General features: G+C 38.1%; 4 protein-coding genes across 6 annotated transcripts in view; 2 read left to right on the top strand and 2 right to left on the bottom strand.

Annotated features, from left to right (window-relative positions):
- Positions 1-4,457, bottom strand: part of LOC135946307 (uncharacterized) — a 34,743-nt gene extending 30,286 nt beyond the window's left edge. Inside the window, exon 1 of one of the 2 annotated variants that reach the window (XM_065494492.1) lies at positions 4,277-4,457. In XM_065494492.1, coding sequence (XP_065350564.1) covers positions 4,277-4,278 — 2 coding nt within the window. In that variant the 5' untranslated portion in view covers positions 4,279-4,457. Of the gene's footprint in view, positions 1-507; positions 632-4,276 lie in introns of those variants that run through there. The other variant, XM_065494493.1, reaches the window with a different exon arrangement.
- A 3,209-nt stretch (positions 4,458-7,666) lies between these two features.
- Hn (phenylalanine-4-hydroxylase) lies at positions 7,667-15,190 on the top strand. Of its 2 annotated transcripts, none has more exons than XM_065496437.1 (8): positions 7,667-7,826; positions 12,394-12,522; positions 12,899-13,085; positions 13,200-13,362; positions 13,744-13,940; positions 14,080-14,342; positions 14,623-14,852; positions 14,911-15,190. In XM_065496437.1, the coding sequence occupies exons 1-8, from the start codon at positions 7,752-7,754 to the stop codon at positions 15,080-15,082; spliced, it is 1,416 nt and encodes a 471-aa protein (XP_065352509.1). In that variant the 5' UTR covers positions 7,667-7,751; the 3' UTR covers positions 15,083-15,190. The 2 variants fall into 2 exon arrangements, with proteins under 2 accessions (XP_065352509.1, XP_065352510.1); XM_065496438.1 differs by lacking the exon at positions 7,667-7,826 and adding an exon at positions 11,107-11,260.
- LOC135947513 (type 2 phosphatidylinositol 4,5-bisphosphate 4-phosphatase) lies at positions 15,179-19,337 on the bottom strand. The gene is made up of 6 exons (XM_065496440.1): positions 19,229-19,337; positions 18,814-18,995; positions 18,413-18,622; positions 17,906-18,046; positions 17,793-17,847; positions 15,179-16,193 (listed from the first exon to the last, which is right to left on the bottom strand). The coding sequence occupies exons 1-6, from the start codon at positions 19,269-19,271 to the stop codon at positions 16,108-16,110; spliced, it is 717 nt and encodes a 238-aa protein (XP_065352512.1). The 5' UTR covers positions 19,272-19,337; the 3' UTR covers positions 15,179-16,107.
- A 372-nt stretch (positions 19,338-19,709) lies between these two features.
- LOC135947512 (uncharacterized) lies at positions 19,710-23,088 on the top strand. Its single transcript, XM_065496439.1, has 9 exons — positions 19,710-19,824; positions 20,511-20,570; positions 21,299-21,474; positions 21,591-21,711; positions 21,805-21,966; positions 22,051-22,284; positions 22,434-22,565; positions 22,668-22,840; positions 22,900-23,088. Exons 3-9 carry the CDS (start codon positions 21,335-21,337, stop codon positions 23,000-23,002), a joined length of 1,065 nt encoding a protein of 354 aa, XP_065352511.1. The 5' UTR covers positions 19,710-19,824; positions 20,511-20,570; positions 21,299-21,334; the 3' UTR covers positions 23,003-23,088.
- Positions 23,089-23,196: the final 108 nt, after the last annotated feature.

Below are 23,196 nucleotides of genomic sequence, written 5' to 3'. Positions count from 1 at the left end.
GAGAGAAAATGAATTAAAAAAACAAAACTGTTTTACTTTCTTTACTGTTCTGACATCTGCACCAATATCAGAGGGAAGCCCGGAAGACATTTATTCTGATTGGTCGTGCAAAACTCTGCACACTCATTCCGTGAATTTCACCACCCATCCTATCGGTGAAAAAACTCAAAAAATCCGCGAGCCGTGAATTCCATCCAGCAAAATAAAATTATTTCAAGAATGACGAAAAACACCAAAGGGAATTCCTATCTCCAGCCAGCCACCTTTGTTTATCAATGTTTTTTTCTAGATCTTTATTTGGTTTTTATCTTTTTAAACTTATGAGGTGTGAGGAAATTATTTAGGCAAAGAAGTGTACAACATATAAGGAAGAAAGGACGCGGTCCCAAACCACATTTTCAACTTTCCAAAGCAACGCTCAAGCGTCTCGCATTGTTTCTGGATGTATTTAGCAAATTTAACAAAGACTTGAAAGCGTCATAAAAAGTGCAACTTTGTCGTACTTACATTCAATTTCGAACAATCTGAATGTACGCAGCAAGCCGTGCAGCAAATTGCAGTTCGTGTCGCGCGATACAATTCGCGGAGGCTGTGCGCAAGGCAACGTGAACTTGAATTGCCTTTTTCGCCCGTGGTGTGCGCGAGCTAGCGAGCGAGACCCTTTTTGCTCCTCGACTGCACTTGTTGGCTGCTGGAAAGGGAGCGAATGGCTGGCTCTGGCTCTCGTCTGTATCATTTTATTATTTGTATGTGCACGGCGACTTGAGTGAGTGAGTGAGTGAGTTGGTCTCGCGTGGTGTCATTGTTCACTCCCAAGGACAGTGAAATTATGGACGCTCGCGCATTGTGTGCCGCTAATCGAATCTCGGCACCAAGCTGCTGACGGATAATTTGTGAATAAATTTGTTTCTCGCCAGCTCATAAAATTGGCACGACACCTGAATGGCCAAATTGCATTACGCACACATCACAGCGGAATGAGCAAAAAGTGCTGCTCGGTGATCAGATACGAGTTAGTTCGGCGAATGAAGGAAAAAAGACGGAAAATATGCTACTTATTTCAGGATGTGATGAAGCGACTTTTCGGGTTGCAGAAATATAGTTTATTTCATTTTCCTGGAAGTGTGGGATTAAGCCCACCTAGGGATCAGTATAAATTATGTATGCGTTAATTGAAAAAAAAACTATTAGTGAAAAGGTTTAAATTGTGATTTAAATTAATCCGCATGTAGATTTAGAACAATTATGCTAGAGTCCATTTAAAACAATTCTAGATTCTTTTAGCGGTTATTGGCCAGATTTTCAAACTTTACTTTCGATATATTTTCCCCGTGAGAAAATTTAAGTCACGTTTTATTCATATCTATTGCTACGAAATTTATTCTTTCCATTTAAAACAATACGTATTTCCCAATTCAGAAGGCGCACATATATATTTTAAAACAACATGTCGAGAGAATTGCGACGTAGTCAAGGACATATTATTGCAGTGGAATTTTCTTCTTTTATCTTTTTCCTAAATTTTAGACAGTAAAAATATACACATGCGTTGCAAATTATTGTGCAAGAAATTGTTGTGAGCTTTCGACCAGCACTTTTTGGTGCTGGAAAAAATTAAACAGCCGCAAATGACTTAATGATATGAAAATTGGGCGCAAAAAATATGAATTTTAAAGAAAAAAATCATCTCTATAAATCTAAGCAGCCATGAACCTGCATCGACTGCGAAGGCAGATCCTTTGACACACGATAATTAATACAAAGGCGATCAAAGCTGTCAGCACGCATGTTTCATTCATTATACAAACGACACTACTCGTCTTGTTTTCATTGACGGTGCACTATTGTTGCCGCTCACCGCCGACTGCGGAACAGTGTGTAATTAACGCCGTGCCATCGCCGTTTGATGAGCCGAGCTTAGCATTTGATCGGCGGCGACGGCGCCGCACGAGCTCTTTTGTAACCGTCAGAATCGTCAGAATTTGAAGGTGACAATCATCGGAGCAGTGAAAACTTTCTCATCAACGCCTCTCATCTGGCGGTCATTTTTCATTTTAAACACACACGCGCGCGCACGAAGGTCAAGCAACTCGAATTAAACCGAATCGTGCAGCGGCCGCCGGCGCTTCCTAAAAAATAACACAACAGAATTGGGCCTTTCCACTACCTTTTTCTATTGATTGGCCTGTGTGCGAAGAAAGCAGCAGCCACGCTTCCAATTATTTGGTGACGATTTGAGGAGAAACCTAGGTTAATCCGCGACGACTTTTATTAGGAAAATGAGGATTTCAGGGCTTTCTTGGAAACTAGCTGGATTTTCTAATTGTGATTGAGGAACGGAATTTATCATGTTTGGCTTGACTCGCTATTTCGGCATGAAAATTGCACGGCTTAAAAATCAGGAAAGGATTGATTCAGCTTGGGAATTTAGGGAAAATCAAAGTTTGAGGGTTTGGCGACCATTGTCTTTTTTTAAAAAAATTTCTCTCGTGAACCATGCATTTACCATTGCAGAGATTTCAACAAGAGAAAAACAGATCAGTCAGATCAGTGTCTATTCTACGTTACAGCTGGTGATTTGCTCATTTTTATTATTGCGGTCCTCTGATCAGTTGAATTCCCTTTATTTCCCGCGCAAAATCATTCCTCAACTTTCGTAAAATCCTCTGTTTTTTAAATGAACTGCATTGCACTTTTTGGTGTTTAATTTTTCAAACAGTCAACAAGAAAAATAATCATAAAAACAATCTACCAAAAATAAAATATCATGATTCAAAAGCGTATGGCAAAAAGTTTGACTTTGAGAGACGAGCATAAAAAATATGTTAAAATTGACAAATAATTGTAGATTTAGTGTTGCACGCGAATCTGCGTTTAATAAAATCTTTATTTAAAAAATCTTCCCCCCATTTTAAGAATGTCTCCAAGAGCCGCCATATTTGCGCCTAATTCCATCTGCGGCATAGAAAATAAATGATTCAGAAAAAAATATCCTGAATAATCCGTCTAGGTTGAAAGGAAGTGGCGGAGAGCAAGTTGGCGCCCCGACTGAATCGTGCGCAGGGCAATTATCCGAAAGGTGAAGCAACCAGAGTATGAGCGAGCGAACAATCAGCTCCGCAGCATTAATGGGTGTATTCGATTGGAAAGTCAGCGTGTTCCAACTATTACTTACAAAGCGAGCGAGCGAGTGCGAACAAACTGTGCATGTACCAAACGACATGCATCACTCCATAAATAATGGATAAACTTGGCCAATCTCTCTGGCTCCTTCGCGCCGGCATTTTTTCGCATTAATAATTTATAAGCGCCGGCTTATGTATTCGAATTAATAAATCGCGGCTTTGCAAGTGCACGGCGAGACAAAACACACATTATCATAATCATTGAGAAAGAAAAAAGGAGCAGACATCACACATGCGGGGCTCCCTTGATTTAAATTATGCTTGTATTCATATTGCTATATAGTTGCAAAAATGTTTTCAGTCTGCAATTTTTATAAAAATCATTTTTAAATGCCACAACAATTTTTTTAATATTGGTAAAATATTTCCAATAAAAAATTCATTTTTATATATTTTTAACAGCTAGAATTAGTTTTAATTATTAATGGGAGCATAATAAATGTAAACACTGCAAATTTTTTATACGAATCAAACTCACTCAACAGTCTGTTGCTTAGTCATGTTATGATTATTTCAGCACCGAACTACAATAAAAAGCAGTTTTTACTTCCATCTTTTTCGGAAACTTTCTAAGATCAACCATGTTTGTATGGCTTTAATTACTATTTTTAAAGCACCTAAATTAACCAACCCTTTTTCTTGAAAAATCAGTTTGCTCTTTAGGTTCTTTCTATAAATTTAAGTTTAAAATAACGCCTCACAATCAGTTCTTGCATGAATTTTTGGAAATTCAAGCGTTATTTTATTTCTTTACAAAATTCCTACGAGTTTAAAATTCGCTAAATTTTAAGTGCGCATAAAACAATGCAATAGTTTCTGTTTTTCACGGTGTTTACTAATTTGACAAAAATAAATCAGACCCATCCAGCATTAAATTGTTTGTTTAAGTAATTGAAAAAGGCATGATGATTGTTATTGGGACACGGCACCACAATATAATTAGTTTCTCAGCCTTCGAAATGCTCGAAAAGGGCGTCAGTCTGGCTCCAGACCAGGAAAAGCACTCGCCTCACGGAGTCGTCGGTCGGCTCGTTCGCTGCCTCGCTCAAATGTCATCCACCTGAGATGCGGAGGAACGCAGAAAAACTCACATTTTCAAGCCGGAGACTGCAACGACCGCAGATCACAGCACTGGGAGACGCAGCGAGGGGCCTCCCCGCGCACCGGGGCTCCTCGGGGGGCTTCACTAGCGGCCGACAGTCGGCATTTCGTCGGCCAAACGTGCACTCGCGAGCCGATCCGTGTTTACTTGTCTACGAGACTGCGGCAGCTCGCTCGCACACCAGCCAGCGAACCTGACGGTTGTAACTGGCTGACCGGTGCCGAGGCGAACCGGTTTTTTAACTCCTGTGAGACAAGTGGCAGATTTTTAAACTCGCGAACCCTGAATTTCCCTTTAATTTTAATTAAATTTTCAAAGAGGTTTAGAATTCGGTGGAAAATCGTTCATTTGAACCGATATTGACCGATTTTTCATACCGGTTCACCGGATTTTTGGTGTCTGTCAGCGCAAGCGCGTCTTGGCGGCACCTGAGCCGCCTCTCTGGCGATGCCCAAGAGGGATATGCACGGAGTTCTTGTAACTTTAACCTTGATTTCAACAACAACAGCAAAAGGCTGGCTGGGCTCGGCAACCTGAGCCGAGACGCATGCGGCGAAGATGGAGCTACTGATGCTTTTTTACTTTTCGAAGAGGAGGTGGATGCTGTGTGCCGCCGCTGGACCTCCTTTTCTCTTGCCGTGTCGTGTCTTATGCGCCTATCATTATTGAGTACGCTGGCCGCGCGCACCGGATGCTGCACCAGACGTAAAAGGAAAATTTCAATTTACGTTAGCCTGGAACCTTGATAAAATTGTTAAAATTCCAGCACTCTCCTAATTGGTCAGATAATTAATTTGTCTCGTTTAATTGCTAACAATTTAAAAGACCATCCTGAATTTGATTATGTGAAAGCAAGGGCAGGATCTGATCTCACGTTTTTTTAATTTTTGTTAACAAAAATATGACAGGATAGCAAAGAAAGATTTTTTGCATAATTCACGTTCAATTCATTACTGACCACGTGTATCTCGTCTGAAGAACCAATATAATGCGGTTTCACGCAAATTCTGCGGAGTACGTCTCGTTTCTTTCGGTGTGTGTGTGTGTGTGTGTGTGCTGCGCGAGCCAGCGAGCATCCTTGAACCTTTTTTCTGCAACTCACGCCCCTGGCCTGGCTCTCTCTCTCTCTCTCTGTTTATTGGCAATAAAGCCAGATTGCCGCGGCGTGGCATATCAAAAGCGTGCGATAGAGCGAGTCAAATCCTTCGCTCTTTTATCTGCTCGGCAGTGCACTATGGCAATAATAAAAGTCGGGTGCGAGAGCGAGAGGAAAGGTTGCTTTGTCTTCTCACATCAGTCAGACGTGAGTAGTTTTGTGTATGACCGCGCGCGCAGAGAGCAGAGAGTGACCATTGGCCAGCCAAGGTCATTATCCTGCTGCCGCGCTGTGAGTATTTTCGTATGCCGCCTTACTCGTGCAGGTGAAGGAAGATAGCTGCGTGCCAACAACTTTTCGGTTCCATCCACCCGCAAGCTGAATAAAATTGCAGCCGCCCATGCAGTAGAGGAGAAAATCAGACGAGACGAATAGCAATCGATAATATAAAAACCATTTCCTGCTGACGCGCTTACGCTGTGGGAAAATTTATCTCTGAACATTTATTCAGTCGTGCAATATGATCTGAGTAAGCAAATTCATATCTATCAACAGGTAAACAGCAAAATTTCAAGTTAAAACTGTCCTGATTGCACCACGTGAAAATATCAGTAAAAATTAGAGACATTTTTGGGTCAACATATTTTCCGAAGTTAAAAATTAAAATCGGTGAGCCACCAGGATGTCTAGACTTTGGAAAAATAGTAAATTGGACAGATTTGAATATTTAAAATAAGGTTTCCTGTGGGAAAAGGCAAATTTTAATATAAAAGTCCTTTAGAGTTAGATAATATCTAACAAAAACTTCTCGGCTCGCAGCAATTGAATCTACTCTTTTTTTCTTTAAAGTGGATTGATATACAGGGCAACAATTGAAAATTATTTGAAATATTGGTTCAATAAGCAGTTGATCAATAAACAATTTGCAACTATAAAAAAAGGACCTTGCTACAGTAAAAATTTAAAATTTACAGCGCTTTTGACCACATTTTCTTGGCAATTTCGATTCCTCTCGTCGAGATCTGTCCAACAATGAAACCTTTCAGGGAAACTCTTTGTTTTGAAATAAAATCAGATTTTAAGTAGGGAATTACCATTATTTGAAAAGCATGCTATTGAAGCCACTTTTCTGAAAAATTTACAGTGCTACTTAGGTCAATATTGGCTTCAACTGAATCCTAAGGGATAAGTTCGTGAATTTGCAACAATGATAATGATTTTCCAGGTTTTTGCAGTATCAATCCTCTTTAACTGATAACCTAAAAAGTAAGGCGAAATGGTGAAATTCTCTATTTTATTTGCTTTTTTAGAGCATTGCGGATCGCTGAGTTCAACTGGTTGATTCAACTTTTATTTCTCAATTTCCATGTTAAATTCAAAAGTTTCTCACTCGTTAATCCCACTGAGTGTTTCCTAATGTTGAGCATCAATTACTAATTTATTTCAGGAAAAAATAAAATGCATTTATAAGATCTTTACCATTCCCTTGCTCTGTCATAATTTTATCAAATAAAAGCTGCTCTGCCGCTATCAGAGCTACACATAGGCAACCTGCTGATCATTCCATTCCAACCGGTTGCATAGCCTTGTAGCAACTTGTCTTTTTGTCTGGTCTCGTGGCGAACGTGACGAAAAAGCCAGGATTGAGGAAAACGTTACGTATTTTCACTTTCTAGGCTTTTAGCTCGAAGACCAAATTGATTTTATAAACGATTTCCGAGGAAATAATTAAGAAGCATTTATTTGTTGCTCTAAATTTTCTTTAATTTAACCATCGCAACCTCCGTTAAAAACAAAACAGATACGTCTTTTTTAATCTTGTTCTTTTCTTGAGAAAGGTAAGGGTAGAATTTTTATTAAAAAAAAATAAAGAGAAAACGAGAAAAATTAATACATTTTCCAAAGAAGGTACGAACAAGCTAAAAGAATGAAAATTATTCTTAAAACGTTAGACTTATCTATTTTTAAAATGCAAAACTGTAAAATTTAAGAAATCGCAATATTAGTGGCATGCGGGTTCCAAATAAAGGACAATAATATTCCGCCAGTGTGTTTTTCATTTGTTGCTCTATTTTAAGAGGCAATTATCTTCACCGTCATTAGCAAAGACTCGCGGAGAAAATAAATAATCAGTCAGTCAAACAAAATATCTGAGAAAAATCGCATTGGCCGCTTTTTTATGAAAATTATACAGTATCCCGGGAGAGAAAGCCATCATCGCATCATCAGGTGAGATGTAAAGCGAGAGAATAAATGGAAGCAGAAGCAACGATCGGGTAGTGGGGCAAGAACGTGAGCTGGGCAACAGTCTGCAAACGGCTGCCGACCACCGAGGTCACAAGGACTGGAAAATTCAGCGCGCACCAAGATGATGAAAGCAGCAGCCACCAATGGCCACCACCAGGAATCCAAGCCGGTCAAATTGGCCACAGTCATGGACATAGTGAGTTAATTCTTTTGATCATTGCATAAGCTATAATACTAGTAGCTGGATTTCACAACACATACGGGTGCTTCCATGGATCCATGATGAATTTTGAAGGAAACAAAAAATGACTGAGAATATTTAACATTGAATTAAAAATAATTGCCTTAATTTGTGCATTTGCCATAAGTACTGAAATTTATTATTAAAGTAATCAAGATCTAATGAGAACTTTAATTGACCTTCTTGGTCTATTTAGCCTTCTCACGTGCACGCTCAGAAATCATTAACGCTCATGACAATAAATTATTAATAGAATAAACACAAATTTAGTGAAATTTTCTAGTGGTTGTCTTCGTTTAACTAAAATTATATTTTTTAAGTAAATCCATCTGACTTATAATGAATAAGTATTTTCTTATAATACATGAAATAAATTATAAAGTGACTAAGATGTGATGATTCTTGATATATTGAACCTTATCCTCTTGTTTGTTTGCTAGAGTTATTAACTAAAAGATAATCTACACATTTTGCTCAAAATAAATATTTGAACCTTTTTAACATTCGGCTATTCAAAATTCTAGCAAATAGCACAAACAATTTGACAAAACATTTTTTTAAGCTGACATTTTTCTCTTTTGGTGAACAACTTCAGCACAAAAATATTCACATTGGTTTAATTTTTATGTTTCATATGAGATATATTTATTTTTTATCTGTTGGAAATGAAGAAGCTTCTGGATAGCCGTGAAAGAGAATTGATGCGGTGGGAGGTTACGAAAGATCATCACACAGTTTGGAATGTTTTTTTTATCAGCAAAAGAAATGCCGAATATTTTAATTGTGTATCCGCATAGATAAATACTCCCTTTGTTTTATCTCCCCCCCCCCCCCTGTATTGCTAAATAAGCGGCCTTTTTTAAATGCCATACACTATTTTACAGATAAAAGCTATACCTGATAGTATGAAATGTCAGAAAATAGTATAAACGTTTCAGCGTTAGCTTGATTTTTTCTACTCGATTTAATTTTCTGTCGCTTGAAACTCAATACGCAATTTTCGACACGAGAGAATATTATAGCAGAAAAGAGGTGCACCACTGACATTATTTTCTTTATTTCAATGCTGCTCCGTGTCCAGCGCGGGGGCTGATTTTAAAATTGCGAACAAAAATTTATTAATATGAGGTAACTAGAGGTCTGAGCCAGCTAATTTTGCGTCACGACGTGGTCAGCCGCCGGTCAAAATGTGACAAAATTTATAAGTGCAGGGGAAAAATTGGTCTCGGACCCTTTGGGCCGTTAAGCAGTCTCATACTTCTCTTTTAGAATTTTGTCTGCCGCGCAAACCGACGGCATAAAAGCTCAGCCACCGTCGAGCCAAAATTCGGTAAAGCCGATTCTGCAAGTCGCTCCTGAAATTATGCGGCTAACAAAATTACTTTTTATTGTATATTGCTGTTTCCATCATTCCACATAATAGGAAATAATGTTTATTTTATTTTTTTGCTCTTTTTATCCCTGTCCGAGGACCGGGAGGGGCGCGCACTGTGCTAGCACGAATGCTAAACACCTGGGTAGTTTGCATCAAATTACACCAATATAATAAATGAAACAAACTTTAACAACATTATAGCTGCTGCGCATTAAGGTGGGGGGGGGGGGGTGATCACCATGTTAACCAGCCGTTATTGAGATCTGCGTTATGTCACAAGTGTAATTTTCGTAATTTTTATCGATTGTTTCTCAGTAAGCAACATTCTCTCTATTGGGTGTAATGGGAGCGTTGTGAAAGCAAGAAGTAAGAGAAAAAAGGCCCGTCTTAAGCTTACAAGAGATATGAAGCTGAAAGGTCAATCTGGGTTTTATCACATTAATGAATTTGTTTATCGCATAGCGGGAGCAAAAGTTTGACAAATTGCTGCTCGAAACGAAAAATTAAGTGATAAAATGAACGAGTTGACCACTTCCTACGACTTATTCTCGCTTTTATCAGCGCGCGACCTTTGCTGACCGATGTTTGGAGCGGCCAGGATTTTGACCCTCATAAAATTATATTTCCCCCGTTTCAAAAACAGCTCAATTGGTGCACTTGCCGGCCCCAGAGGTCACAATGGCGGACAATTTTCGCTTTCTGCCCCAGCGAATGTTGTTATTGATCTTTCGCTACGCATTTGTGGTTGATAAATATGTATAATTATAGGATGTCAATGCTGTGTGGTCGCCAGTGATCATCAACTCATTTGCGAAAATTATAGATTGTTATTTGCTTTTCCTTTATTTACTCTTGACCTATTTTTATTGTTGAAATAATTGCTACATATCGCGAAAGTTAATATCATGTGTACTGTGTGAAAGTCCATTCAATCTGCATTTATAATGTATATTATTTGACAAAAAAAATACACTTTGGAATATTAGATATTTCCCAAACACTAACATAATCTTTACGTAAAAAATTCTGATGCGGTAAATAATGGTGTTTATTAAAAATAAATAAATGAATAACATTAGAAATTCAAGGGGTTTCCTGGCAAAATTAACATAATTTCTGAGTCAGGAAATAATTCTGGTAAAAGAAGCCGAAGAAGAAGCTGAATTTGAAAAAATTTATAAAATTCAAGGAAACTTGAGTTGAAAAAAATACTTAAAAAATGTTTAACCTTCAATCATTTAAAATGATGACAAGAATTTTGTGTAAGATGATATAGTTCATCCAAAAAATCATTAATTACTTATTTTGGTCGATTTTAGAAAATTTTCCATTGTTCATGGCAAGTTCTTGGCTTTCTATGTACAAGAATTTAATAAAGGAGTTTAATTTAGCAAAAAGAGAAAATGTAATGTTCTGCTCTTCAAGTAAGATAACCTGGTAATTTTATTTCGCAATTAATGCAATGTGTCATAGTATAGGTCATTCAAGAGAAATATTTCTGATGTTAGGAATGGTACAAATCACGATTGAAAATGTTCCAAGATAAATTTTGCTATAGCTTGCCCTTGGTATTGTTTGTAGACAAAAGGGATAAAATAGAAAAAAAACACAGAATTTTTCCCGTACCAAGAAAGGAAACACATTTCCTGCGGATTTCCCAAACTGCGCGAAACCAGATCAAGTCGAGGTTGTGCGTCAAAAGCTGTCGTATATAATGACTGAATGCAGAGCATCCCCACCTATAGCTCGCGGGGATGACATATACGCAATATATATGCAGCGAACGAGCCTCCTGTTTGTTGATGCTACATATTTACGTCATTTTCACAATAGTAGGGGCGACACACGGGCAATATTATGTACAACATATATTGCACCCGTTGTTGTACCAGTGTCAGTTCAGTCGTCGTCCTGAAGCCACTGGGGAGCTTTGTCTGGGAGCAGTGATTGTCCAAATTCGCCTACGATGGCCCCTCCGGCTGGAGAGCAAGTATTTGAAAACCTATCAGAAGACGTGAGAGCTCTAATTTCTTTCTTTTTTTTTTAGTCCGAAATCCCATTCATTAATTTATTTCATTCCTCGCGAACGCACAATCTTTTGGCGACGGCTAAATTAAATACCATTGCGATATTTTGGTGGCTACGTGACAAAACGCTCAGTGGGCCTGGGGCTTAAATGTCATGTTTTTTTTAATAAAGGCTTCTAATCTCGGCGCCAGAAGAGCCTCTGCCTCAATAAAATCGTCAAACTCGCAAACTTGCTCCTTGGGCAAGATCGTTAAAATGTTTTTTAAAAGGTGCTCGTGTTTTGTCAACTTTCTACGCAGTTTGTAAAAATGGTTCCGGACTCCCGGCTATTTATAGCTTCGAGCGAAAATTTTGCACGATCGTAAAATGCGCTTTACTTTGTTAGGTTGTAAAATAAATTTAAATGCGCGCTACTTCAGATGGAATTGAATTTCAGGACTGTAAACTGTCGTTTCATCGTGGTTATTCATGCGTGTTTGTTTATTGGATGCTTCAAACAAGAAGCACGAATTAGCTAATTTGTTTCTAAACGGCTCAAAAGGAATGCTGTGGTCTTAAAACAACTCAAAGGAAGAAACCAAAATAATGAAATCTGTTGAATTGAAACTGGAATTCCAAGAATCAATAAGATTTTAAATAGAAAAAATGTATAGATGAAATAAGAAATTTTTCTAAGATTGTGCGACCAGTTTTGAATTTAAGGTAAAAAGCAGAGATACAATATTATTGAAAAATTACTAAACATCTAAAAATAATCTATTATTATTTATGAAAAACGTTTCATGTTTTCAATGTAAAAGACATTTACAGAACGAACCCTATCAAAACATTGAAATAAATAAAAACGTATTCAAATGACAGGAACTTTTACGCCGCATATTTACAAGAACATGTTTGTAAATATTGCTTTTTATTGAAATACCTTTTTATTCTTGCTCAGGTCAAATACAAAGAAATACGTTGCATATGAAACTATCAAAGCAAAAAAGGTGCGAACAGTGCTAGCGAAAAAAATGCTAAATCTGTAGGTGTGTATTTACTTGTTTCAAAAATGGCAATAAAATCATAATATGTGTATTTGATATATTTTATAACGTAAAATGTGTGTGTTTGTTTCAGCCTGTGTTGATGACTGGAGGCAATTACATTAGGGAGGGTCGAGACTCGTCGAAAAGCACTTGCTTAGTGCTTTCTCCGCTAAACACACAAGAGGTTGGCGCGCTCGCCAAAATTCTCAAACTTTTCGAGGTGAGTCCAAGGTCACGAACTGCTGAACCTCCGCGTCGATTTTTGGTCCATCTCGTATTATGAGTTTGGCAACCAAACAGAAAAACACGTGATTTTAACGGAAATTATTTTCGAGCTATTGCGTCAGCGTGGAGATAACCCCAAATTATGCAACCATCTGGGCCAGCGTGCTCAGCATTTTGCATAACCTTTCTACTGACACAATCGAACCACTTGCGTTTGCACGGTTCTTTATCTATTCCATTTCCTTGAAAACATTTGTTACACTGCTGCTTCCTAGATATCGCAAGAGGTCAGAGATGCTGTAGCTTTTGCAATTAAAAATAAAATATGGAGCATAATTATGAGCTGAGAGTAAAACCTGCACTGATTTCAGGAAAATGAGGTGAACCTGCTGCACATCGAGTCACGCCCGTCCAAGCGGCAGCACGGCCACTACGAATTCATGTTCGAGTGCGACCCGACCACCGGCAACCTGGACGTCGCGACCAACAAGTTGCGCGAGTCGTGCGAGTATCTGCAAGTGATCTTGCGCAACCACAACGACAACAAGAAACTTGGAGGTCAGCGGGAACATTTGCTTGACTATTATGCCAAATAGCAGAGACGTTCTTTAATAAATTTGATACAAAATGGGACCGAATTAAATGATAATAATATCCTGATTCCCCCCATAGAATCTGTGCCGTGGTTCCCCAGGCGCATCCGCGATCTCGACCGCTTCGCCAACCAGATCTTGTCCTACGGCGCCGAGCTTGATGCCGACCACCCTGGCTTCACCGACCCTGAATACCGCAAGAGGAGGAAGTACTTTGCCGACATCGCGTACAACTACAGACAGTGAGTTTCAACGCGGACGAAATATTCTTAAAAATATATGATAAAAATTCCCTAAGTTAAGTGAGATGGAAAAATTAAAAAAATCAAGAGGCCAGGTGTAGACTAAAATAAAATAATTTAAAGTTTTTAGGAGGAAATGACAAGAAATAATACGATATTTTTATGAACTCCCAATTTTTTGAACTTGGAATTAATATTTCTATTTTTTTAAATATCCTGTGAGCTCTTGTCAATTTTAGCGTTTTTTATTTTTTATAATGATGTAACAATTTGAAAGATGAATGAATGGAAATTTCCACTGGAATCCCCAGCTGTTCATGCCCAGTCTGGATTACGCAAATTTTAACGTCCAAAAGAGCCTAAATCACTTGTTTTTTATAGTGGCGAGCCGCTGCCCCACGTTGATTACACCAAGGAGGAGATTGAGACCTGGGGAGTGGTGTTCAAAGAACTGAGCCGCCTGTACCCGACCCACGCATGCAAAGAGCATAACCACGTCTTTCCACTTCTCATCCAAAACTGTGCATACCGTGAGGACAACATCCCGCAACTGCAAGATGTCTCTAATTTCTTAAAAGGTATAAAACTTTCCCATGGAAAATTTGAAATTGGCGAAAAAAATCAGACTCTTGGGATTTTAAATTAACTCTTTCAATTAGAATCAGCTTGCCTCTCCCACTAATTTTAATTTGTTGATTTAATTTAAATTTATTGTAGACTGCACCGGCTTCACCTTGCGTCCAGTGGCTGGCCTCTTGTCTTCGAGAGACTTTTTGGCTGGGCTGGCCTTCAGAGTGTTCCACTCGACCCAGTACATCCGCCACCCCAGCCGCCCGCTGTACACCCCCGAGCCGGACGTGTGCCACGAGCTGCTCGGCCATGCACCCCTCTTCGCTGACCCAGCATTCGCCCAGTTTAGCCAGGAAATCGGTCTCGCCTCCCTAGGCGCGCCCGACGACTACATCGAAAAACTTGCCACGGTATGTATGGAATTAAAAGACTTTTTACCATTCCACAAAAGCTATTCCCGAAAATACCAAACTGAAAGGAAAGGAGGGGAATGTTTTATTTTTAAATGAACTAGGTCGCTAAATTTTAAATACAATCAGGGCCTGCACACCCTAACATTTTAAATATTTTTGGATAGCTATTAAGTCCACTAAATCCATTCTTAATTTCCTTTGAATTTATTTAAGAGATGAAATTACTTAATAAAACTTTTTAAAAATACATTCGTGATTTTTTTTTTTAATTTTACAGCTATTTTGGTTCACTGTCGAGTACGGCATGTGCAACCAGGATGGCGAGTTGAAGGCCTATGGCGCCGGCCTTTTGTCCAGCTATGGCGAGCTGCAGTACTGTCTAGAGGGCAAAGCTGAATTGAGACCATTCGAGCCAGAGAAAACATGTCTGCAGAAGTACCCCATCACCAGTTATCAGCCCATTTATTATGTGGCCAACAGCTTCGAAGAGGCCAAGGCTCAGATGATGTGAGATTATATTTTAATACAACATCCAAGCATTATTTTATCATTACGATTTCCACAGCAAATACGCCCAAACCGTTCCCCGGCCGTTCGGAGTGCGATACAACCCGTACACTCAGAGCGTAGAAATCCTTGACTCTAAGGAGCAAATCGAAGACTTGATGACCTGCTCCAACCAGGATATGCAGGTGCTGATTGACGCACTGAAAAAACTGGCCACTGAGTCTAACTGACGCGTGGCGAAATGCTCAAACAATTTTCAATCTACTTTACTATCTGTTAGATAAATAGTTATGCTTGCATGCTTTAATCAAAATAAAAAGTGCAGGTTTTTTACTTTATTTTGAAGGTTTGATTTATTTCCAACTATAAAATAGGCTTAGATAATGAATGGAATTGAAGGCGAAAGCAACATCTTTCTTAGTTAAATGATAGGGGCTGCAATGGCGATAGATATCTCATTATAATTATAACGATCATACAGGACTCTTAATCGTAATTCATCCTAATTAATTATCATATAATATTATGGTATGTACAAAAATCATTCATCTCATTGTTGTATATATACAAAAATAACAGATAACATAGGCGTTCTCGTTCCAGGATTTTGGTTCTAAAATTTACACAGAATATAAAACTCTCACAGTGAGTGAAAATAAAGTCGCACTAGGCGTCAATTTAAAACGAATGATCCTATAGACAGTCAAGTGCGCCATACAAAAACGTGAGAATCTTTCGGCACTTTCGCGTATTCATGTTATCAAGTACAATTTGTCAAACGATCTTATTTCCCACAAGCAAAGAGAGTTAGAGAGACGCTACAAAATGTGGAAGGATGAGGGGTAGAGACGAGCCAAATAACCGCAATCAAATATATCGGAATGTAACATACAAACTATTCATCAGATTCGAAGATTTTCGTCCGGAAAAGCTGCTCAAAATCGCTTTGTTCGAGTTAAAGGGGAGATTCGATGGCTAAATTATAACAGCACCTACTCAACAACAATGACAACTGAATCAACACCAAGTATTATTTGATCCAGTACAATCTTATTGTTTTTCATCAACGCTGCAGCGTGCGTACGTGCGCGGCTGTGGCTGCTGGCTGATAAGTAATAGAGGTGACGGAACAGCCCCAGCACCGCAGATTTGATTTCCGTGTTAATGGTTAAGATTTACTACCTGCTTGTTGGTTCTGACTCGATTGACACTGTGCTTTGCAATATGGAAAACGGCCTAAAAGGGCCCAAGGCTGTTACATTGGGCCTTCGATGAGACTAACTTTCATCGTGCAGTAGTACACACTGCGTGCAAACGCCAAAACACCAACCAGGAATGCACCTGAAACAAAAATATCAAGATCAGAAATTTTAGTCGACGAATGGTACCAGTTTTGAGCCTAAACTTAAATGATGAATGATCAAATTTAAAAAAAAATAATTAACAGTTAAGGGTTGAAAAACTTGCAGAAGAAAAAATACAGTGCAATTGTTTTTATTTTAGTTAAAGCCAATATACATTGCAGGCACCAATAGCATAAAGGTTTATAATAATTATTTGTCAATGACCTTGACTTGAGCTACTAGTAACCAGAAAATTCTGGAGTATTTGGGGGAAAGAATAGAAATTTTAATTTAATTGCGTTAGAAAGCGGCAGAATATTTTCACCAACAACAGCTAATTTTGGATTTTTACTGGGAAAAAAGATATAAAATTGATTCCTTTTAATTCTAACTCAAAAAATGAATTTGTAATTTTCTGCAATTAAAGAAGGTTTAAGAACATGACCAAAATATTACAATTCTACAATTAAGCTTAATCAGCCAGATTTTGATGTTATGCCAATTTTTAAAGAGACGATCCTCTTATATTTTTTAAAGGATTTTATTTTTCGAGGTTTGTTTTGAGCTCCCTAAAAACACCAAAATTAGAATAGCTAAAGACTAAAACCCACATATATCTTGACAAGGACGAGAGCTGATAAAATTTCCTGTTCCCTTAGTGTTAAGCATTCAAGGAACTTCAAGTGTTGCAAATTATAAAATCTTGAATTAAAAAATTACATAATCATTGAATCACTTTTCCAATTTTTCTTAGTAAATTTATGTAAGTTTCATGCTAATCAGCTCAAACAAAATAGAACAATTATCTTGCGCAATTTGCAAATTTTCTAGCCAAACTAAAAAAAGAACTTCTATGGGTGGTTAAACAATTTGGCACAACATTGTTCAGGCCAACTGATTGCGCGACCATCCATAATATGTGGCTGTTAACAACTTACACTTCCGCTCTAATTCCTCATTGTTGCGTTCATTTTGTTAAAAGATAACGTTAATACGCAGAAACTTAGCTTGGAGTGATAAAAACGACAGTGAAATTTAAAAAATCCTTATTGGCGTTTAAAAGAGCCAAATAGATTTTTCAGCATGCCAAGTAAAAAAAGTAGACTGAAATTAAGAATTTTTGTTTTTGAGGTTCCAAATTCGATATTAAGCATGCTAAAAATTGTTATTTCCAAAAAATATGATAGTATTTGCTACTTTAGTGTTATTAAAAAAATAATTTACAAAATACATATATAAGCTATAATTATGGCCTAATAATGAATCAAGTTAACTTTTCCAGACATCCAGTTGAATTGTGAAATTGTTTGTCTTTTAAACTATTATTTAAATATCATCTAATATTTATGTTTTCCTATTTTTTGTCTCAACGCAATCCATTGACTAATAGTAAGTGAAGTGGAAATCCGAGTCACATACAACTACAAATCAATACCAGTTGCGTGCGTTTAATGGGCGAGATTTGAATAAATGCGCCAAACAACGGTGACCCAGCCATCAAACAGCTGATGCACAGAGAGCAAGGATATATTATAATAATATGGACATGGTCACTGGCACCATAATATATAAAATACTAAAAAACGGTTCAACTCACCAACATAGGCTACGTAAATTCCACCATTGGTCCTAACCATCTGATACGTTCCAACCTTGGACAGGAAAAGACAGTTATAGACATGTCTAAGTGGATGATTTGTGCTGACTCACTGTAACTCCAATGCCGAGGGCAATAAAAATCAGTCCAACAATTGCAAACATGATGCCGCGACCTCGCGCAAAATCAGGTCCCACTGAAGACACTTTTCTGCAGTGCGGACATCTTGCGAGAGCATTTGTAAGCGTATTAAACTGAAAACAGATAAGGAACTGATTGTGAGTCAAAATAGCTAAATTTAAAAAAAAGGAAGATTATTTTTCTTTGGAGTCATGTTTTTAGAAGTGGAGAATTTGAATTAAATTTTCAAAAAAAGGGTACAGCCTCTTGGTTAATTTCCTCGATTAAAAACAGATTCACGGAAATTTAGAATAGTGATCAACTTCTGTTTATTAGAATTAAATAATCCAAGGAAAAAAATACGTCTCGATTTTACTGCACTAAAATATTTTTGATTGATAAACACTGGTTTTTCATTATTCACTATGTATTGACAAGGCCGACAAAGCGTAAAGTAAAATATTGAAGCCAAAGAATTGAGTGGGGGCGTCAGGACTTACAAGGAAAGTGTCATGGCAGTGGCCGCAGGTAACGCGGCACATTCCTGGCATGGTTGGCACTGGAGGGGTCACAGGGCTGGGTGCCAGGTTGATGATCCTCTTGCAGTTGGGCCGTGGACAGGCGATTCTCTGCGAGGAGCTCTTGCATATGAGCAGACAATTGCACGGGCAGCGCACATACTTTTTGCCTGGCGGTGCGTTTCGGATGGGCTGTGAATGCAAATTGAAAAAAATGCATAATAAATCACGACATTGTTGATTTTAATACATAGAACACAACTCAAAGGCCGCAAAACAATGGAACACACTGCGTCAGCACTTTGCAAAATACTGATTAAGTACAATTAAATGGCGTAGCAACTAATGCCTGTCCACAACCAGCAGTAATCAACCCAATTTACCGTAGCTTCGTTGCACTCTCTGCACTTGACGACGTGTTGATCCCGTTTGTTGGTGATGTCAATCATGGCCTGGCAAACTCTGCAGGTCACCATGGGCACCCCTCCCTGCGAGGCAGCCGTATAAGGTGGAGGCAGTTCATCCGGCCCGATGGGCGACACGGTCGTCTGGTGCCCGCCACCACCTGAAAGACAAATTGGCTTTAATTAGGAAAGCGGTCATCGCCGGTGTGGGTGGTTTTTCCAGATCAAAGGGATGATTATGATGGGCGGCCGAGGGAGCGAAGCAGGGCGACTAATTTGCGCCGCCCCGACGACAATGACGGACGAGAGTTTGATTTGAAATTGAGGGAAAAGTGTGCTTGAATACTTCATAGATTAAATTTGGGTGATTTTAGGGTGGATAAAGGTGTTTTACCATGGTTTTCTTGATGTAATAAGGGTTGTCGTTCGTCCCCCATGTTTGACAGCTAGTCACGCGCGAGCCTGTAGAGCTGCCAACGTAATAGTATTTGACCATGCAAGTAGGAAAATATAGGGACCTCTATCTACGGTTTTGATTTTTGACGCAATAAGCTGAAATATATCCAGCAAAAACGCATTCTTAAAAATACACCTGGAAAGTACATGACAGCAATATCTAAACTATATTAAATAAGTAAATATTCTGTTTTGTTGGCAATTTAATGTTGTCAGCTGGATTAACGAATGCAATCGAGTTCTCTCGAAATTATTTATTTCTCTGTGTAAGTTGTCTTTATATGCAAGAGGGGTGTTAACAGCGGAGTCAGACACATAACAAACCTGAGCATTAGATCCTCGCTGAGCGCTGTCAGGTTCTGTTTAATTTATTTATCATCTTTTTGCACACATCAGCACAGAAAGACAAAACTCAGCTCTTTTGATAGCATAATGATGTCGTGGCTTTAGATCATTTCAGATCGTACACCTCAAAGATACTCAAATCGGCAAAATCGCTATCAGAGAACCGGGATTGCCCGCGAAATCAAGAAGGTTCGGCTGATGCAATTTTAAAGCACTCAAGTATAATATTGTTTTAATTTCGCAAAATAATGACAATTGAATAATGAACTGCTGCCTGATAAAAGTAAAAACACTTGTATTTAATAAAAACTATAATTATTATATTCCAAATTTATTCTCATATTTTAAGGAAATAATGCTCAGAAAAGAAATAATAATAATAATGTTGTTTAATAGATAAAAATCCCCACACAAAAATAACCAAATACAATATAAGAAGAAAGTTTTTCCTAAATTTAAACAATTTAAAAGTATTGAATTGGGTCGGTACACAAATAGCGTATACTAGAAAACAAAATATAATAAAGAGAAGTTTGTAATGCAAAAGCTGTAAAAAATTAAAAGCTTTGTCTGGAAAAGGATCAGTGTGGTTCATGTTGTGGGTAATAATAATACTTTAAAATTACCTCAGACAAAATGAACCGTACCGCCCTTTTTAAATTGCATTATTTTGGCCTTTTTAAATATCATTTGGTAACTGTTTTGACTTTGAACCAAATGAATGGGAATTAACAAAACGTCTTCTGAATGACAATGAATTTAAATAATTAAATTGTCCAATTTAATGTAATCTCCCCTTAATTAACAGCAATGCCACTGGAAAGTCACATGACCAAAAGCTATAAAAACAAATGTTTTCTTCCTTTTGTCAACAGTCTCGCGCTGTCCTGATAACGGCTGCCTGCCAAACGTGCCTTCATTTTTTCAATTACGTGGTGAGTTAGTCAAACTCGAACTCATTTGAACTTGCATAAAATTTCAAAACATAATTTGAAAAGATGTAATTGAAAAAACGGATTTTGTTTCCATCATATTTCCAGTCTTTTCTTCCAAAATAGTTGGGCGTATATGTATCGGCATTAATTTATAATTAATACTTATAAGCAATAATATAACAATTAAGTGTTGTTGATCACAAAAACAATAAGGAATTGAAAAATGGAAATCATCCAATTTTAATTAGCTATGTCATGATATCAATAATTATTATTGTCTTGTTCATCTCACACAACCAGTTTCAGCACGTGATCGTAATTACGCCTTACTACATGCAATGGTGTAGGCATCTTTATTTATTTTTGTGTGAACTTTAAAATCAAATTGGAGAAAAGATCATCGTAATTTCTAGATAAAACTTTAAATACAGGAATTAAGACAGCACTGCGCGTGCCTATCGTACCATGTATCAACGAGTGTTTCCACGTCAGATCTAACTAAGTGGGCTTTCATTTCAAGTGTTTTCCAAAGCATGCATCAGCACAATAGTTGTTATCGATCAAGAGGTCTCGCCATACTTAAATGACATAATAAGTATTCAATATCTTTCTCCGATAATGGAAAGACATAATTGGAATTGACCAAAAGATAATGCTCGCTCTTTTGATATTTTAGGGGCTTTTTGTTTCAAACTACTTGCATTTACTGACGAAAAACTATTTTTCAGGGCTATACATTTGAGTAGCCGGGTGATTTCGTAAAAATGTCTCTGCCAAGCACGTATGTGGAAGGATTCCATGACTTGGAAGCCGTGAAGAAAATGAAGTACAATCTTCTGGGCGAAACTGGACTGAAAGTGTCTCATCTGGGTTTCGGTGGCGCTGCTCTAGCCTATTTTTACGAGTACGTGTGCAATTATTCACACTATGCGTCATCTTATTTATTTATTTCCTTGCTTCAGTCAAAATTATTTTCCTAGCAAATTGACAGCTATTTTTTTTTTAATTTCTATTATCCAGAGCGTTTGATGAAGAAAAGGCGATTGAAGTAGTGCGTGATGCTCTAAAAAAGGGGGTTAACTACATCGACACGGCAGCTTATTACGGAAAGACCAGGTGCTCTGAAAGGATTCTTGGGAAGGTACGTGTATTTTTAAGTCACGGACTGCAGCGGAAAAAATTTATTTTCTAAAATTTGGGAGGGAAACATAATGATAAAGTAAAATATATTTAGGCACTGAAAGGAGTTCCAAGAGAGGCCTACTACATAGGAACCAAAGTTGGTCGATTCTCTGGCGATGTAGCAACTGGTTTTGATTTTACCTACAACAGGACAATCGAAAGTGTAAACGAGAGCTTGCAACTTCTGGGCATTGATTACGTTGACATCATCCAGGTAAGCGCTAGGAATAAAGACTTTTCCTGCAGATTGGCATTTCTAATTTCATTTTATTTTTGTAAATTCACGTTTATTGTGCAGGCCCATGACATTGAATTTGCACCGAATGTGGATATCGTGGTGAATGAGACGTTCCCCGCCTTAGTTGAAGTCGTGAAAGCGGGTAAGGCCAAGTACATCGGCGTCACCGGCTACCCTATCAGCGTGCTGAAGGAAGCAATCGAGCGCAGCAAGTTCAAAGTGGATTGCGTGCTGTGCTACGCACGCTCCACCCTCCACGACAGCACCCTGCAAGAATATCTGCCGTTCTTCCAGGTGAGCCAAAAAATTAAAAATATCATACTGAATTCATTTTAATTTAATTAGTGAGGCAGACATCAATTCAATAAATTCGTTAATCATTTTTTAATTAATAAAATTAAAAAATTTAAGAAAGCCATTAAAATATTTTAAAACCTTCCCAGAGTCGCAAAATGGGCATTATCTCGGCGGCTGGCACAAGCATGAGCTTGTTGACCAACAAAGGACCATTCCCGTGGCACCCGGCTCATCAAGAACTTAAGGACGCGTGCGCTAATGCAGTTGAGATTTGCAAGGTATAAAATCCTAAAACTTTTTATTTATATAAAATGAATTCCCATGGCAAATTAATCAGGTATAATTATATTTTACTCTGAACCAATTTTTTAATCTTTTAGAAAGAGGGAATTGAACTTGCACGTCTTGCCGTCTTCCACTCAATGTCTGTCGAGGGTCCGGCAACCCATTTGCTTGGAATTAACTGCAGTGAAGTGCTTGAGCACAATCTGGATGTTTGCATCAACGGCCTGACTCCGAAAGAGCTGGAAGTACTGGCCCAAATCAAAGCAAAGTAAGGCTGGTGCAAAATAATCTCAAGAAACGGCTAAAATGCTATTTTAAAATTTGCAGCTGCTTTGCCAACGTGAAAAACCGGCACTGGGAAGGCGTTGAAGTCAGCCGGTACAGAGCGGCTTACCAGAAGCTTGTTGATGAGGGCAAGATAAAAGCATGATTATGTATGTAACCTGCACTAATTGAGAGTATAAATCAAGGTTACCAATAAAAAGTGGTTTCTTTTTCATTTTGGTGCACGCTCAATTTTTACGTTTTTTTCTAAACGCAATTTAAGTTTTCCTCTTCTTGATATTCTCTTAAATTGAATTTGAGAAAAATATATGTTATAGATATTGGCAAGGCAACCTGCTC

Source organism: Cloeon dipterum, chromosome X (assembly GCF_949628265.1).
Source record: "Cloeon dipterum chromosome X, ieCloDipt1.1, whole genome shotgun sequence".
Lineage (NCBI taxonomy): Eukaryota > Metazoa > Arthropoda > Insecta > Ephemeroptera > Baetidae > Cloeon > Cloeon dipterum.
Note: the sequence above shows the minus strand (reverse complement) of the source record. Positions and strands in the feature narration are given on the sequence as shown.

Coding starts and splice junctions, on each gene's coding strand:
- Hn (XM_065496437.1), top strand. CDS start 7,752: ATGATGAAAGCAGCAGCCACCAATGGCCACCACCAGGAATCCAAGCCG. Junction 13,363..13,743: donor ATCGCGTACAACTACAGACA/GTGAGTTTCAAC, acceptor TGTTTTTTATAG/TGGCGAGCCGCTGCCCCACG. Junction 14,853..14,910: donor GAGGCCAAGGCTCAGATGAT/GTGAGATTATAT, acceptor CGATTTCCACAG/CAAATACGCCCAAACCGTTC.
- LOC135947513 (XM_065496440.1), bottom strand. CDS start 19,271: ATGGGGGACGAACGACAACCCTTATTACATCAAGAAAACCATG. Junction 17,848..17,905: donor CCCTCGGCATTGGAGTTACA/GTGAGTCAGCAC, acceptor TTCCTGTCCAAG/GTTGGAACGTATCAGATGGT. Junction 16,194..17,792: donor AATTTACGTAGCCTATGTTG/GTGAGTTGAACC, acceptor TTTTTGTTTCAG/GTGCATTCCTGGTTGGTGTT.
- LOC135947512 (XM_065496439.1), top strand. CDS start 21,335: ATGTCTCTGCCAAGCACGTATGTGGAAGGATTCCATGACTTGGAAGCC. Junction 21,712..21,804: donor CTGAAAGGATTCTTGGGAAG/GTACGTGTATTT, acceptor AAATATATTTAG/GCACTGAAAGGAGTTCCAAG. Junction 22,285..22,433: donor AATATCTGCCGTTCTTCCAG/GTGAGCCAAAAA, acceptor AAACCTTCCCAG/AGTCGCAAAATGGGCATTAT.